Here is a 16,555-nt window from a genome sequence, read left to right as displayed (position 1 = left end):
TGTTATTCCCCCATCCCTGTTCTGGTACCTCCCCTTCCTCTAAGAGTGTAGGACCCCCCCAAGAGGGTTGCAGGCCTGCATCCAAAGGCTGGGCCTGGCAGTTCCCAGGCAAATGGAGTTCCTGGTCAAGAGGTTCTGCGTCCACTGAAGGGGGGTGGGTATTTGCTTCAGTGGGGGCATCTCCTTTCATGGCCGACAGTCTAGGAGGGGATCAACTGCCCCTTACACCTCCTCCTCCCATGCAAGACATCCCCAGCCCACATCCCTGTGGAATGCCCCCCAGAGGGAAAAGCCAGCAGTGTCCCAGCTCTGCCTGGCCCTTGTGTGGAACGCCAGTGCCCACGCCAGTGCTGCTCCCTGGTCTCCTGTGTCCCAGTGGGAGATGATTAATGACCCAGCTGCACCGATGTGTTGTATTTAGGTCTATTCCTGAGAAGATAGATTTTTCTTTCCAGATCAAATGAAGGCAGGCCCTTCCTGGGCTGCGGCGGGTCCTTGCCCACCCCTCCCCATGGCAGTCTGTGAGGGAACTCTGAAAGGTAAATGAGTTGATAAGCCGGTGAGAGCAGGCATGACTGTACCTTCAGTGGCCCTTGTAAACAGCATAAAGTCACCTTGATGTGCCAGGACTAACGACGTTGGGGCAAGCCATACGGAGTCCAGTGGCACCAAGCCAGGGCAGGAGCCTGCATGCCTACGGCCTGAAGACGGGCTATCAAGGCTTCACCTCCCTCTGAGTGGGTGTCTTTCCCGAGGTGACACCCACTCAGCTGTGTCTCATACTGAATGCAAGACCTCCTGAACTTTCAGCTGCTGCCTCTGTAAAAGGCGATGGTATGGGTTGAATTGTCTTCCCCCAAATGATGTGCAAGTCCTAACCCTCAAAACCTGTGAACATGACCTTATTTGGAAATAGGGTCTTTGCAGATGATCAAGTTCAGGTGAGGTCATTAGGGTGGGCCCTAATCCAATATGACTGTGTCCTTATGAAAAGGGAAATTTGGACCCCAAAACAGACCCATGCACAGGGTGAACACCACAGGAACAAGAAAGCAGAGGTTGGGGTGGTGCTTCTACAAGTCAAGGGGATGCCAAAGTTTCCGAGCAAATCACCAAAAACTAGGAGAGAGGCCCGGGCCAGATTCTCCTGCATTCCCTCAGAAGGAACCAATCCTGCCAACATCTTGATCTTGGACTTCTAGCTTCGAAGAATGTGGGACAATCAATTTGTCTTGCTGTAAACAAACTGGTTTAGGGTACTTTGTCATGGCAGCCCTAGCAAACGAACACAGGGAAATAATAATTCTCCCCTTAGGTGTGTGTGAGAATGTCACATGGGGAACCCATGTGAGGGAGCTGGCGCGTCGTGGGTGCTCACAGAGAACTGTCAAATGTCCACGCCAGGAGGCTCACCCTAAGACACGGGGGCCAAGACCAGGGTGGAGGCCCACAGGTGGAGGCTGGCGGACCACATGAAACAAGAGGTGCCGCAGAAGGGTCAGGCTCCTGTTTCCATAAGACAGACATGTGGGCGCAAGAGGTTAGGAGGGGGCCACACGTTACGGGAGTTCATTTACAGGATTTGTCCACAGTAGGCAAATGCATTCCGACAGAAAGCAGATTCAGGTTGCCCGGGGGTGGGGGGAGGGAGAAACAGGAAGTGGCTGTTACAGAAGGTACAGCGCCTCCCTCGGGGACGATGAAAATGTTCTGGATCCAGATAGTGGGGACGGCTGCACAACACTGTGAGTGTATTAAATGCCGCTGCACTGTGCCCTGTAAAATGGGTGAAACAGTGAATTCTGCATATTAAAAAAAAGTATATATTGCATGCTAAAAAAGAAAGGCGAGTACAGAAAACTCAAGAAGTCCCAGAGTTGAAATCACCTTTGAAGGAGGAAGGAGAGCTCATAATCTCAGGGAATTACAGGTTCAGTAATTGGGGTTTCAGCGATACTTTGGTCGCTTTTTTCAAAGCCGTGTTCTGGTCAGCTGCTGGATAGCAGCTGGAGGTGGGATCCTCAAGGCTTCCGGGATCCTGAGATACCAGAACGCTCAGAATACTCAAGGTGGGCAGAGAATCTCTTGGGAAATGGGAGGGGGTGGTGGACAGAGGGGCGAGCAGGTTATGAACCTGGCCCTTTGGGTGGTAAGGGGGTCAGGGTCCTCTGGGCGCTCCCATTCTTCGCCTCACCCGCCCCGAAGCTCACACACTAAAGCCCCCAGGTCCCCGCACAGTTTTCTCTTCCTGACCTCTGACCTCTGGCCAGGCTCTGCAGGCAGAGCCCTTCTTGTGGTCAGGTGCTCGCCCTGCCAATGCTACCGCCTCTAGCTGTGGGAGAAGAGCCAGAGCGTGCTGTGTAATGTGGCAAAGGTAGGCAGAGGTGTGCACGGGGGCTGGTAATGCTCCCCGAAACTTTTGTGGAGGATTCTCATGTGACAGTCACTGTTCTAAGCATCTCCTTGCATGGAGTCATTTTGTCCAAGTGACAATCTGAAGAAGTAGACACTTAGAATTGCCACATTACAGATGGGAAACTGAAGCACAGAGAAGTTATGGGATTTCACCAGTTTCCCAATACTAAGTGGAAGAGGCAAGATTCCAACCCTGGGAGCCCCGATCCAGAGTCTGTGTTTTAACTGCTGGGGGTGTGTCTGCGTGTGCACCTGCCCAGGGCGCCTGGCTCTTGAAGCTAGAGAAGCTTTAGATGAGAAAACGGGGCTATTAAGAGCCTCCTGAAAGCAAAGGCCTACAGACTGCCAACAAACACATGAAAGAATGCTCAACATCACTAATCATTAGAGAAATGCAAGTCAAAACTACAATGAGGTATCATCTCACACCAGTCAGAGCGGCCATCATCAAAAAATCTAGAAACAATAAGTGCTGGAGAAGGTGTGGAGAAAAGGGAACCCTCTTGCACTGCTGGTGGGAATGTGAATTAGTACAGCCACTATGGAGAACAGTATGGAGGTTCCCTAAAAAACTACAAATAGAACTACCGTATGACCCAGCAATCCCACTACTGGGCATATACCCTGAGAAAACCATAATTCAAAAAGAGTCATGTACCAAAATGTTCATTGCAGCTCTATTTACAATAGCCCAGAGATGGAAGCAACCTAAGTGTCCATCATCGGATGAATGGATAAAGAAGATGTGGCACATATATACAATGGAATATTACTCAGCCATAAAAAGAAACAAAACTGAGCTATTTGTAATGAGGTGGATGGACCTAGAGTCTGTCATACAGAGTGAAGTAAGTCAGAAAGAGAAAGACAAATACCATATGCTAACACATTTATATATCTAAGAAAAAAAAATGTCATGAAGAATCTAGGGGTAAGACGGGAGCAAAGACACAGACCTACTAGAGAATGGACTTGAGGATATAGGGAGGGGAAAGGGTAAGCTGTGACAAAGCGAGAGAGAGACATGGATATATATACACTACCAAACGTAAGGTAGATAGCTAGTGGGAAGCAGCCGCATAGCACAGGGAGATCAGCTCTGTGCTTTGTGACCACCTAGAGGGGTGGGATAGGGAGGGTGGGAGGGAGGGAGACGCAAGAGGGAAGAGATATGGGAACATATGTATATGTATATCTGATTCACTTTGTTATAAAGCAGAAACTAACACACCATTGTCAAGCAATTATATTCCAATAAAGATGTAAAAAAAAAAAAAAGGCCTATGGTCTCCCTTGACAACGACCAGCATTTCAAGGGTGCCCCTCCTGATCAGAGGGGTGCCTGATGGTTATCAGATGCCCCACCCCCAACCCCGCCCAGGGCCGCTCAGCGGAGCAGACACCAAGGCTCAGTTCGTTCAGCTGCGAGAGCTGAATCACTGGGAATAATGCAGAGATCAGCCTGGAGGTAAAAAGCCAAAACCGAAGTCCCACAGGAGCTTTCTAAGGAGGATGCCTTTTAGGAGGTGTGGCTTGGTTCGGTGCATTCACTGAGCGCCTACTACAGACAAGGCATGGTGCTGGAGGCCGGGAGGCTCTGGGAGAGGATGCAGCCACAGGGAGAGACTCATGCATGATTTCTGCCAGAAGTCAGGGAAGGGTCAGCAAGAGTCCGAATGGGCGCAGCCGAAAAATTTGAATAGAAAGCAGATAAGTCTTCCGTCTGCATCGGAAGACAAACGTTTTCCCCTGAGAACGAGCCTGGCAGTGACTGTGGGTCCAAGTGGCCATAGCCCCAGTCATCAGCATGGGAATTGGTCTACAACCCTGCCTCTCAGCAGGGTTATCGGACTTCCTAGCAACTACACTCACCGGAGAAGCCCATGAGTGCTCAGGCCTGATTAGAGGGAGTGCTTGGTGGCCACACTGGCCAGGAACCCAGAGCACAGAAGTTCTCAGATGAAACTATGGATAAATGGTGTGTCCGTCAGACAGTATCCGCCTAAAGTCCTACTCGTAACTCTCTACCTTCCTAGGGGCACTCTCATAATACAGACATTCTTCTAGAGAGAATGTCTTAGTCTAAACGTGTAACTCAAATGGTGGGTATCTTAGGCATCACTCATTCATTCACTCATTCATTCATTCATTCAATCAGTTAGTCAGTCAGCCCACACCCAGGAAAGTCTTCTATGTGTCAGGTATCGTGGTAGCACTGGAGATGCAATGGTGAATAAGACGAACACATGTCTTTCCCCTCTGAGACCTTATATTCCAATGGCAGGTTATTCATGGAAATGTTTGAGGTCCTGCATATTAAACGGGCTTTGACTTCAACAGCCTGGGTACCCTTAGCCTCAGAGTTTCTGTTAACCTGGAGAGTAAAGAATTAGATCTAACGTGAAGAGGCAATTCCACTTCATGTTTTTTTAAAGTTGGAGTTGGGGAAGTTCTAAGGGTGATGAGGTGCCTGTCCCTTACCACCAGCAAGGGGCTGGGCCTATCCATCACTCTTCTGGAAGCGGGGAGCCTCCCCTGAAATTCCACCTAAATCAGTGCGTACAGGTAACCAGATCATCAAAGGTAGAGGACCCTTGTGTGATCAAAGCACATGGTCTCCAGATGGCAGGATGGGAGTCCCCGGGGTGGTCAAGAGCTCACCTGGTTACTTGTTGGACGTTCACAATTCTGTCGTTTCTCCACAACTCTCCGGAAACTTTGCCCCGTGGCTCAGCTTTCAGAGATGGGCTGGACCGCCCTGGGGAGGCTGCCCCACTTTTGCAGAAACTGGGGCAACCAGTGTTTCTTAGAGACCCCCTCAGTATCCCAAAGACTGGGGCTCATTTCCCCAAGAAGAAACTTTTTCAGACAATTCAGCCTCCTAGGAAATCTTTCTAGAAGAAGCAGAGACAGCAATGCCCCCATGGCCTTTTAATCTTGGGCAGTTCTTCTGTCTGGAATGTCACCCCCTGAACTTTTAAAAACCCATTATGTGCTGCGAGTGGGCCCACTGGGCCCTGCCTCACCAGGCACAGGTGACGCTGTCCCAACCCCTCACCTGCAAATCCTCCCCCCACCCTTCCCGGCTCCAGGAGCCTCCTGCGTGTCCCCCAAGAAGCCTGCCTGGCCTCTGGGCTAGGAAATCTCTGTCTACTCCCTCCCTTCCTCCTGATCTGGCAGGAGGCATGGAAACTTTCGTGGAAAGCACTTGTGCTGACGAATGCTCCCAAGTCAGGACTTTGACTCCAGCCCTGACCGGGCCAGGGGCTCAGGGATGTGGGGCGGGGCCTCTCCTTCAGGGGTTCAGGACCTCCTGCCTGTTCCCCCCCTTGCTGTCTCTGCCGCCGACCCTCACTCCTTGGCTCTCCGGTGACACCAAGTGACTGCTCCACCACCAGAGAAGTAACTGTCTTCCACACTTTCTCTCTTTTTTTGTCCTCCCTGCCCCACCGTCTCCTCCTGCCCTTTATTGTATATTTTTCTTCCCCCCCGCCTTTCCAGTGCCCATCTGTGTAGTCTGCATGGAGCTCTGCGGAGTTGAAAGTCTAGAGCCTTTTGCTGTTTTGTTTAAGACCTGGTTATGGTTGTGGGATTTTTTTTTTTTTTTTTGTCAGCTGCCTGTTATATCAATCACGGAGTCGGGATCTATTTATAGGTTGGGAGTACTGTGTCCTTAGTCACAAAGAGACACAGACAGGGGACTGTCAGCTGGTGCCGGAGGAGCTGAGCAACAAGCCATCAGCAACTGGAAACAGCTGAGGGAGAGACCCTTCCCTGCCAGCCCTGTCCCCTCCCCAGCCCCAAGCATGTAAGTACCAGACTTCTCCCTCCCCTCTGCCCCAGACTCTGCCCTGGACCTTCCTGTCCTTTTTCCCATACATCCCCCCTTCTCTCTTTCTCTCTCCCTCTCTCTTTTTAATGGATAAAAATATCTCGGCATGCCTGCTCTTTCATCCTGGGTTTCGGCACCATTGAGCATCTCTGGGTGGCCCAGAGGAAAATGTTGCCTCTCGCAGACTGTCCTGGGAAGGTCAGAGGGACCCGGAATGCCTGGGTGGGACAGTTATACAAACTCATTTAGAATCAGTACGTTCTCTTTTATTTTTATTTGTTTTCACTGAGAAAAAGTTAGTAAATCAAAAGGGCAAGGGAAAGTTTACATGCGACTCAGCGGGTGGTTGTCTCCCAGCATAAAAACTTTTATTTGCTGGCAGCTCCGGCACAGGGTGAGCTGGGAAGGTTCCAGAGGGAAGACCCATTTCACACAGGACAGGTGATGATGGAGGGCTGCCGGCAGGTTCGGGCTGAGCTCAAGAGCTTCCAGGTTCAGGGGGAGTCTTGACAGTCCCAATGGCCAGCTTCTCTATAGCGCCTTAAAGGAAAATGACTTTTTTTTTTTGCTGCACAGGGCGAGTTTGCTTTGAAAAGTAGGGATGAGAGCTGACAATTTGTCCGGCCTTCCGGGCTTTCGTTGGTTCACTGATTTGGTGTGTTTTCTTCATCCTGAAAGGGGAACTTGGGCGGAGGTCAGGTGGGGAGGAAGAATGTCTGAAAGGACAGAAGCCAGGTGTGGAGTGCCATGGAGCCCTTGCTCTGCATCCTTCCCGAAGGAAGAAACTTAATATCACGATCCTCGTCAAAGCCATGCTTGTTTCAGACACTCAGAGCACAGGCTCTGTGAGCACACTGGAGGCTCCTAGAGATGGCAGTCCCCAGGCATTGTCCACTGGTCACACAGCTAACATGCCACCAGCTTCCTGTGGAACATTTGGGACTTTAGTTTCTGGAAAATGCACCAGTGTTAACTAAAAATGCTACACTTGGGGAGATTTGCTATATATTATTTACGAAGAAATAGTAGTACTATTTAGTAAATAATAAATTTAGTAAAATTTAATTTACTAAATTTTGAAAAAGAATGTGATGATGCTTAAGGTATATGATATACAACTTTTAAAATGCATCTCTTTTTACGAGTCAAATAATCCCTGAGTTTCTATTTACTAAAACAATGCTTACCATATACTATATTGCTAAGCACTACTTCTTGGCTTGTTTGGGAAAACAGTATCCTAACAAAACAATCTTCCCAACAATTTAAAAGCATTAAACAAAGCAGACATGTCTGGCTTGCTTTTGATTAAAAACAAAATTGTTTTGGCAGCAAATCTAACGATGAAAGTTAAATAATATGGACACACACATATATTTAGAGAGGCAATTTGGTCTCATTTTTATTTTGCCCTTTATGAAACTTTTGCTTTCCTTCTCTTGGTTCTTTATTTTTACCAGTATTTATTTAAGGTTATTAATGCCTTTAATCCATTCATTCATTATTTTGGAGGACAGAATGGGGATCAAGAAGGAATAAGAGATTAGAAAGTACAATTCACATGTTCACTATATTCATTGGTAGAGAAATTAGAATAAGGAGTTTGGTGTAAAATCGGGGGAAGTGTCACTATTTCAAACCTAGTAGGGAAAGTAAAGTCCCAGAAATTGAGAGGAAAAAAAAAAAAACAGGAATTGAGCATGTTATATACATAGCATTATTATTTTCTCTATTCCAAGGACTCTGATTTAATAAACATATCCTGCAAAGGTTTCCCACAATAATACTGCGGTGGGATTTGGTGGGTGAGCATTAATTAAAGCTCAAATGAATCAACGATTGAGACCTTGCATTCAGAAATCTCAGCAGTCAGCTGTTGGCAAAATTGAACTGTTAGGACTTTCTGATCTCAATGGCTTTTTAGGAAAAGTGTGACATTTTTAAAACCTTTTCATACAAGAGCAAACTGTTCCCTCCCCTTCTCAACATGCACCCTGGAGCCTGCTGGCCGGTGATTAAATGCACTGGGAGAGAGTCCCGCATTTCTGAGCAAGTCCTGTGTTCTCATTGGCGTTAACAGTTGAGAGGGAAGAATATTTGTTGGCACATTTAGACAAGAACTGCTCCTTCCTTTGGCCACCTGTGGCTGCTTTTAGGTGGGCTGGGGGCTTGTTTGGCAGTGTGATGGAAGGCCTGGCTTTCATCCTCAAGTTCAGGATGTGGCTTTTCCCCTTTGGGCTTATTTATAGCGATGCAGTTGGGGAAACTTCAATGTATTTGCATAAGGCAGCCTCTGATTACTTAAGTTTCTGCTTCAATAACGATTCATTTTATGTGGACCAAGCTGTCGTCAATCTCGTTTTTTCCCCAAACTGATTGCTTACATGCAATTGGTCACAGGGCTGTCTGTGACTTCAAGTCTGTGAAATCTCACCCATTCCACCCTCATCTTTGTTTATTTCTTTGATGTAAAGTTGCAGTTGCCTGTGTACGTGCTGTCGTTTTATGTGTTCCCCCTCCTCCCTTAAGCTTGTGGAAACCCAGCCCTGACCTCCTCCCAAATTGGGGACAGTGGGGCCAAGGAGCAGGTGCTTCGGACGCAGCAGGCTCAGGTACAGGACCATCAATCTCGAGGAAGAAGGAATCGCAAATATCTGGAAAGCGCTCCCCTCATTCAAACAATTTTCCAGAGCTGAGGTCTCTCCAAATATCCCACAAGTAAAAAAATGGCAGCTGGCAGGATTTTTCAACCACGGGCCATGTACAACTCTTTCTCCCCATCACTTCACCTCTACACTGTATCTGTCCATCTTTTTCTTATCTCTACTTTTACATTTCATTATCTTCCTGCGGGCTGTGGCTCTCTCTCCCTCCCTCCTCCTTTTCCTCCCCCCTCTCGCCTTCCCTGAAAAACACATTTCTATCTGGCACAGAAAATAAACTCAGATTGTGGGTAGTTATGTTAATCTAATTCAATCCTCAGCGGGTTAAGAGTGAAATTCTAATCGTGGAGCTGTTGAGGGCTTTTTTGTTAATGGCTTGGGGATTACATTGAGTTAAAGGCTCATTTCCTAATCAAACAGAGAGGGAGAGAGTGACTCCGAATATTTATGAGTCTCCCAGTGAGAGTTTAAACATTCAACTCCAAAAGCAGGGTTTCTGCAGGAGGAAAGAGTTAAAGCCCCTCAGGGCTGCTGGGGGAAAAAATTAAACCGGTTAAGCCATCAGCACTTTCAGGCTGCTGTACAACTTGGGCAGAGTGGAAGGCGGAGGGGAGAGAGGGGAATCATTTCACGATTGAAGATGGAAACTGTGACAGAAGCGCCGAGAAAAAGTCCCCCGTAACAGACACGGATCCTGGGTTCACCAAGGGCCTGGAGGGCCTGTGTGCCTTCAACTCCCCCAGTCAATTCTCCTCCAGTCCGGAGGTGAGCTCGTGGAGACAGGAGAATGGCTCAATTTACCAGCAGCGAGAGAGTTCCCCCAGCTGCCTGGTGAAGCTGGCGGGCAGGAGTCTCCCCCACTTCCGTCCTGTCTCTGAAATGCTGAGGGCTGGCTTCCCCTTCTAGAGCAAGTTCACATCCCCACAAGCTCCCCCTTTGCTATGTCATCGGTCTGGGTCCCTCGGTCCCTTGGCTTCGCTCTCTGCACACCAGGACCTCAAAGCCCATCTGGATGGCTGTGCCCAGGAGAAAGCAGGTGGAGAACGCCCATCTCCAGCCAGAGAAGGCATGGAGCAACTTGACCAAGGGCAAGCAAAGTCAAGGCCAATCTGAGGTCAGGAGTCTTAAGTTCTGCACAAGCATACGATAGAGGAGAGGGGAGATTCAGAGCCATAAGGCTGCCAAAAACGTGCCCTGACTCCCCCAGAGTGCAGTTTCCTTCCCCAGCTTCGGGAAAAAGGGCAGGAATCCCTTATACAGGAGGATTCTGACTGCTCTGTGGACACTTGGCCTTTTTTCTCCAGCAGCCAAGTGAGCAGTTTCTAGTCCTTTCGCTTGGGTCTTTTTTCCTGCTCCACAGGGTCAGTCAGCAGAGGCTCTGGAAGCCACCTTTCTGTCCATAGGGTCCTTTTGTTCCCCTCCAACCTGGGCACTGATCTTTCTCTTAGTGCTTCATGCTCAGGGGCCGTGAGGCCTCTTGCATTTGCCCTTTCTCGAGTCAGGGTGGCGTTTGTAACTTGTCTACACCAGCTCTTCTGCCTTGCTTACCTGGTTGGCGTCTTCCTCTTCTTGGGGCCCCAGCTGATGTCCCTCCATCATCTCATTCACCCCTATGGGGCGATTGCCCCCATGGGTCTCCCTCACTGTACCAGGAACCCCCAACTGCAGGGGCTACGTGACATTCCCCTTTGTAAGCCTAGCTCATCCTTGCTCATTCCTGTCCTCCTGCCCTGACAGGTGCCTCCTGCGGATGGCACGGAGCTGTGGTTAAGAGCGTACACTCTGAGTCAGAGAGCCAGAGTTCAAGTTCCAGCATCACCTTTTCTCAGCTGTGAGACTTGAGCTCTTAATCTCTTAAGGTCTCGATTTTCTCATCTGTTAAATGGGGATATATAGAGCCTACCTCATAGGGTTGTCGGGGAGATGAAATGCATGTGAAGTGTTAGCCCTTTGCCCTATTAATAAGTCTTAGCCCTTTTATTTGCTCAGCACAGAGCAGTCACTTCTGCACACATCATGTCACACCACTAAAAACAGGTCCCTATGCCTCCCACTAAGGGGCTATATCCTAGTCAGCTTGGACTGCCATGACAAAATCCCACAGACTGGTGGCTTAAGCAACAGAAATTAATTTTCTCACAGTTCTGGAGGCTGGTCCAAGATCAGGGTACCAGCATGGTTGGGTTCCAGTGAGGAACCTCCTCTTTGTAGGTCATCTTCTCATTGTGTCCTCACATGGAGGAAAGAGTGAGAGCTCTGGTTTCTTCCTCTTCTTAAAAGGACATTAATCCCATCATGGGGGCTTCACCCTCACGACCTCATCTAAACCTAATTACCTCCCAAAGACCTCACCTCCAAATACCGTCACATGGGGGATTAGGGCTGCAACACACGAGTTTGGGTGGGGACACAAACATTCAGTACATAACAGGTTATTTTCCCTGAATTTTGGTGAGCAGAGTCCTGTGTCAGCAAGACTTCCAGTTTCATCCTCCAATGGGCAATTCCAAATGGAAATCAGAGTTCAAGGCATATTGGGAACATCCTCCCTGCAACCTAAAAGGAACTTGGGGCTTTAAACCACTCTGGGAGAGCAGAGGATGTGAGCTGGGCTTCAGGCAGCAATCCTAAGTCAGGGGAAGAAGGCTTGACTCTTTTCTGCTCTGCAGAAACGGAGTTTGGTGAACTCTCTTGGCCTCACTCACATTCCAACGAACAGCTTTGATCTTGGGTCTCTGAGTCATCCTGCACCCCTCTCTGCCCTACATTCTCAGATGGCAGTTCAGGCTCTACCCTCACAGTAGGCCAGGCCAGTCCTGGCTGTCAGGCCCACTGGGCTGTGTTTTCAAGGCAGCAGGTGCCTGCTAGAGTCCTCTCTCTCAACAGGGTCACTTGACCAATGAATCCAAGAGCCACACGGGTGTCATCAGAGTTCCTGCCAGAGGCGTGCTCTCCTGGGCTGCCTGCAGTGCCGATGTCGTTGACCCTCCCTGTGTGTCTTTGTAGAGACTCTAGGCAGCAAGGCAGTGAACGCTCCTCCTTTTCTCCCCGCACTGATCAGGGGATCGGAGTATGTATGCACCGCCCCCCAAACTTACAAAATGCCCCATGTTCCTCTCCCCGCCTCCTCTCTGCTCTCCCTCCTAGAGCTGGAGATGACAGTACTAAACACTTGAATTGTCACCGCCTCCCTTTTGCCTCCTTGCTCTTCAGCTTTGGATGCCCCCGTGCCAAGCACGATGCCTGGCATACAGTATGTGTTCAATGACTGCACGCGAAGTGAATTGCATGGAGCCTGTCCTCTCAAGGGGGCACTCCCAACCCGTTAATTGTAGGGAGGCGGCAGTGATTTGAAGTTGTGAATGTCCAGCTGCCTTAACTACATCAGCTCGTAACCCGTTGACCTTGGTCGTTGCCCCTACCCTTCTCTGTCCCTCCTGTCTTCACACTCCTCCATCCAGGAAAAAAAAAAAGAATGAGGTGTGTCTTTTATGCACATGTGGTCAAACCTTCCCCGGAATTTTATGCTGTTCAGTAAGGAAGCTTTGTCTAAGTTGATGTCAGATTTAATTGCTAAACTGGTACCTCTCCTGTGATGCTTTCCCTCATCTGTCACGCCCTCCCCTCTCCCCTCTCCGGGCTGTACCTGCTTCCTCTGCCTGTTCGCACTCTGGGGTCCACATCCTCCTCCTTTGCTTTAATCACGCTGGTCCCGGTTGGTGCACATGAGAGGGAGACCCTCCTTCTGAAGTGCTCCAGAGTGTCTGCTGCCATTAGCACAGACAAGGCTTTTGAAAGGTGGCAACTTGGGAACATCATCTCAGGCACTGGATTCTTCCCAGCACAGCATTTCTGCTCTTTGGGAAGTCAGGGGAGAAAAGCTCAGGCCACAGAGGGTTAAATGAGAGCAGAGAAAAATCTAGGCGTCTCTTGGGGGCTGGTCGCTGGCTGAGACAATTGATTAGCTTGGCTTAGTGATCTTTCTAGCAATATTCAGGAGTGAAATTATTGCTGATTAGACCGTGTGTGTGTGTGTGTGTGTGTGTGTGTGTGTGTGTGTGTGTGTGTGTGTGTGTTAGGGCTCACAGCAGTGAGGAGGGTAGGATAAGATCTCAGAGAGCAGTGTTATGGATTGTTTGCTCCTGAATCAGTCTTAGGAAGAGACCTATCACCCCACGTGTATCTGCAGCTATATTAGAACTCTGTGTGGGTACGAGTCAGCTGGAGGGGCAGGATGAATTGTGCACAGAATCTCCCTGGCCATTTTCTTTTCGACTCCCTGTGATGTTAGAATTATTCTGAAATAAAAAGTTAAAAACGGGGAATTCCCTGGCAGTCCAGTGGTTAGGACTCCACACATCCACTGCCAGGCACCCCAGGTTCGATCCTTGGTTGGGGAACTAAGATCCTACAAACCGCGAGGTGCGGCCAAAAAAAAAAAAAAAATTAAAGACCGAAGTCAACTGGAGGAAAGCCCACTGTTGAGGGCTGCTTCTATCTGTGGCTCTAGTGGATGGAGGGCCAGCCGGCTACCCTGGGCAGAGGCAGGTGCCAGGTGGGTTCAGTCCAGTTCACTCCCAGATCAGTGGTAATTGAGATGCACGGGCTCTCAGGGCCTCAGTTCCCTGCATCATAACATGAGGGATTGGATGAGATCTCTTAGGCCCTCCAGCTCTAAAAGGTTACATTTTAGAACTGTTCGTGGTGGACCTGGTTCATGGTACTCCTGACATAACAAATAACTGCAGCTCAGACTGCCTGTGTCCCTTCTTTTTTATTTTTATTATTATTTATTTTATTTATTTATTTTTGGCTGCATTGGGTCTTTGTTGCTGTGTGTGGGCTTTCTCTAGTTGCGGCGAGCAGGGGCTTCTCTTGTTGCGGAGCACGGGCTCTAGGCGCGCGGGCTTCAGTAGTTGTGGCGCACAGGCTCAGTAGTTGTGGCTCGCGGGCTCTAGAGCGCAGGCTCAGTTGTGGTGCATGGGCTTAGTTGCTCCGCGGCATGTGGGATCTTCCTGGACCAGGGCTTGAACCCGTGTCCCCTGAATTGATAGGCAGATTCTTAACCACTGCACCACCAGGGAAGCCCCTGCCTGTGTCCCTTTAATGCAAAACCTTGGGCCCAGACTTGGCTTTGGGGTGCTCTGTGCCTTTACCAACTCAGTCAGTCACTATTATCTATCATCTTTTTCAGCCTGTTCTCTATCCTCACCTCCCTCTGTCTGTGAGTACACCTGGGCGATGAGTGGAAAACTGGTCAGGCCTTCTTTTTCAAAAACAAATATTGTATAAACTCTGCATTTTTAATTTTGTTTTCAGTTGGTGGCCACCATGGTTTTATACCTCTGTGGTCCTAATATTCCTCCCTCACAATCTGCCCCAGAAGTTGCATCCGGGCCTCTAGGTGTCTGGAGAAGCCCCAGTGGCAGGGCACCTGCTGCTCCTCGGGGTTTGCTCAAACCCTTAGATGGGAGCACAGTTGGGATTTGGGAAGAGAGTTACCAAACAGGGTGACCTTGGCAAGTCCTTAACCTCGCCCTACGTTCATTTCTTCACCAGCAAAAGGGGCTGAAACCTGCTCTGAGTGCCTCATGAGATTGGCGTGAAGCTAAAATAAGAATCAGAGGGCAAACGTTCCTTGAGAAAGGGCAGTGCTTACCTATTTTAGACTAACTTATTCTCCTGCACGGTGACTCTGTGCAGTGGTTGGGTGGTGACGAAACGAGCGATAGAACCATGCTGCCAGACCCATGTCCTCTTGTACTAGTTGTGACCTTGGACAGGTTGCCCACCCAGTCCACTCCACGCTCAGTTTCCTCATCTGTATAATGGGCATGGTAAGAGCATCTCCCTCGTGGAGTTGTTGTGAAGATTAAAGGAGACCCACGTAAAGGCCCTTGAACAGTACCTGCTAGATAACAAATTCGGAAAGCCATTGTTGAAGATGATAACATCTTGGCTGTTGTCATCATTTTCTAGAGTCCCATGCCAAAAAGGCCAAGAGGCAGGAAACGTTCAAAGTTTCCCTACATTCCTCCCAGAGCCCCCCTGGGTAAGTTACAAATGCAGCAGAAGGTGCTACTCTAGAGGTGATTTAAAGACATACCGGGTCCTCTGCAATTCCCTGCACTTCCATATCCAATAACCAAGTGGGCATTGTCCCGGTGCCTGCCGGGCTTTGGGGTGATCTGCCCAAGCCTGTCATCTGTCATGGAAATCTGTTCTCCATGGCCTAGCGTACATGGCTGCTGAAGTCCAGGTGTGAGGTTGGAAATGGTTTAGATGGGTTGTCTTGTGTGTCCGTAAGTGCAGTGAAGTCGCTAGAGTGTGTTTTCTGCGCAGGGCCAATTCCTCCTCCTGTACAACGTAACTGAGTGGGGATTGCTTATTTTCCATATATTTGATGGTGCATATTTAGGGAGTGCTTGGCAAGGAAAGAAAAATGGGAATAGGTAAGAGCAACTTCTGATGTCTCCAAGGGGGCCCGATCTGTACATTTCAAGGGACCTGTAGAACCAACGTCACCTTCTTAGGGGAAAATTCCAGATTGAGACTTGGGACCAGCCTGTGTGTTTGTGCACACGTGTTCACGTTAAGGGTATCGTGGTCAGTCATCCCGGACTCTCTTCTTTCCCCATCTCAGGCTGAGAGTAATCTTGAAGGAACATGTAATTACTGTCTACTCTAGGGCACTCAGTTGGGAACACCCTCATGTAATGACTCTTGAGTTAATTCTGCCTTCAGATGCCCATCTGCTGCTGCTCCTTTGGAAGTCAGTGGGAACCAAGCACCACATGGAAAAAAGGTCATGAGACGGATATTAGTCCCTGCAAGGTCAAGGTTTACTCTTGGGCAACAGAAGTAGTGTGGTGGCATCTTTCTCATGCAGAACCTTCACGCAGATCTCTGCCCTTAGGGATAGAAGCTTCAAAGCAGAACCAACCATTAATCGAATGAGCAGTCTTGGTGGATTTGAAGAGTCAGCAGCACTGATAAAGGAAAGGCATTCGGAAAAATTCTAGAGATAGGATTGTAGCATTTATTTAAAGTTTTAAAAATGCAAAGATGCTGTACATCACCATTTTGAGGGAGGGGGATGAATTTGCCTGATCATTGAAGGTGGGGAATGGGGTAGAGGGAAGGCAGGTGGGTGCATTGTAATGAAACCTGCAGAATTTATTTGCTAAAAATATCTGATATATTACTTTGAAATATGACACTCTACTGATGCACTTGGACACTGTTGTGGAGGCCACCAAACTGCTTACGGAAATAAAACTGATTTGTGTGGCAGTATATTGAGTGAGGCTTTAGATTCGTTTCCAGGTGCCCATACTGCTCCTAGCTCTGCCACTGTCTGATGACTTTGTACAAGCGACTTGATTTCTCTCTGCCTCTGTTTCTTTATGTGTAAGAAGAATTGGTGGACTAGATAACTTCCAAGTGCTCCTCTGGGTGCAGCTCTGAGCCTCCCCAGTGCCCCACCTAAACAGTGATCATCTTGAACCACAGCTGTTTGTGTGGCGGTTTCCCTTCCAGAATTAAAGCTTCAAGGGCAGGGACTGGTGGTCCCATTACCCAGCACAGTGCCTGGACATGACAGGCACCCAACTTGCCTTTGAAGGTACTGATGAAAGAACTGACA

The 16,555-nt window shown here is 48.9% G+C and overlaps 1 protein-coding gene across 2 annotated transcripts in view; it reads left to right on the top strand.

The window, feature by feature from the left end:
* The first annotated feature begins 6,113 nt into the window (after positions 1-6,113).
* ESRRB (estrogen related receptor beta) overlaps positions 6,114-16,555 on the top strand; it is a 170,576-nt gene continuing 160,134 nt past the window's right edge. For both annotated transcript variants that reach the window (XM_060131692.1, XM_060131619.1), the window contains exon 1: positions 6,114-6,223. In XM_060131692.1, the coding sequence (XP_059987675.1) occupies positions 6,222-6,223 (2 nt within the window). In that variant the 5' untranslated portion in view covers positions 6,114-6,221. The remainder of the gene's footprint in view (positions 6,224-16,555) is intronic.

The sequence above is a fragment of the Lagenorhynchus albirostris genome, chromosome 1, assembly GCF_949774975.1.
Source record: "Lagenorhynchus albirostris chromosome 1, mLagAlb1.1, whole genome shotgun sequence".
NCBI classification, from domain to species: Eukaryota; Metazoa; Chordata; class Mammalia; order Artiodactyla; family Delphinidae; genus Lagenorhynchus; species Lagenorhynchus albirostris.
The sequence above is the reverse complement of the archived record's forward strand: the minus strand, read 5'-3'. Positions and strand labels throughout refer to the sequence as shown.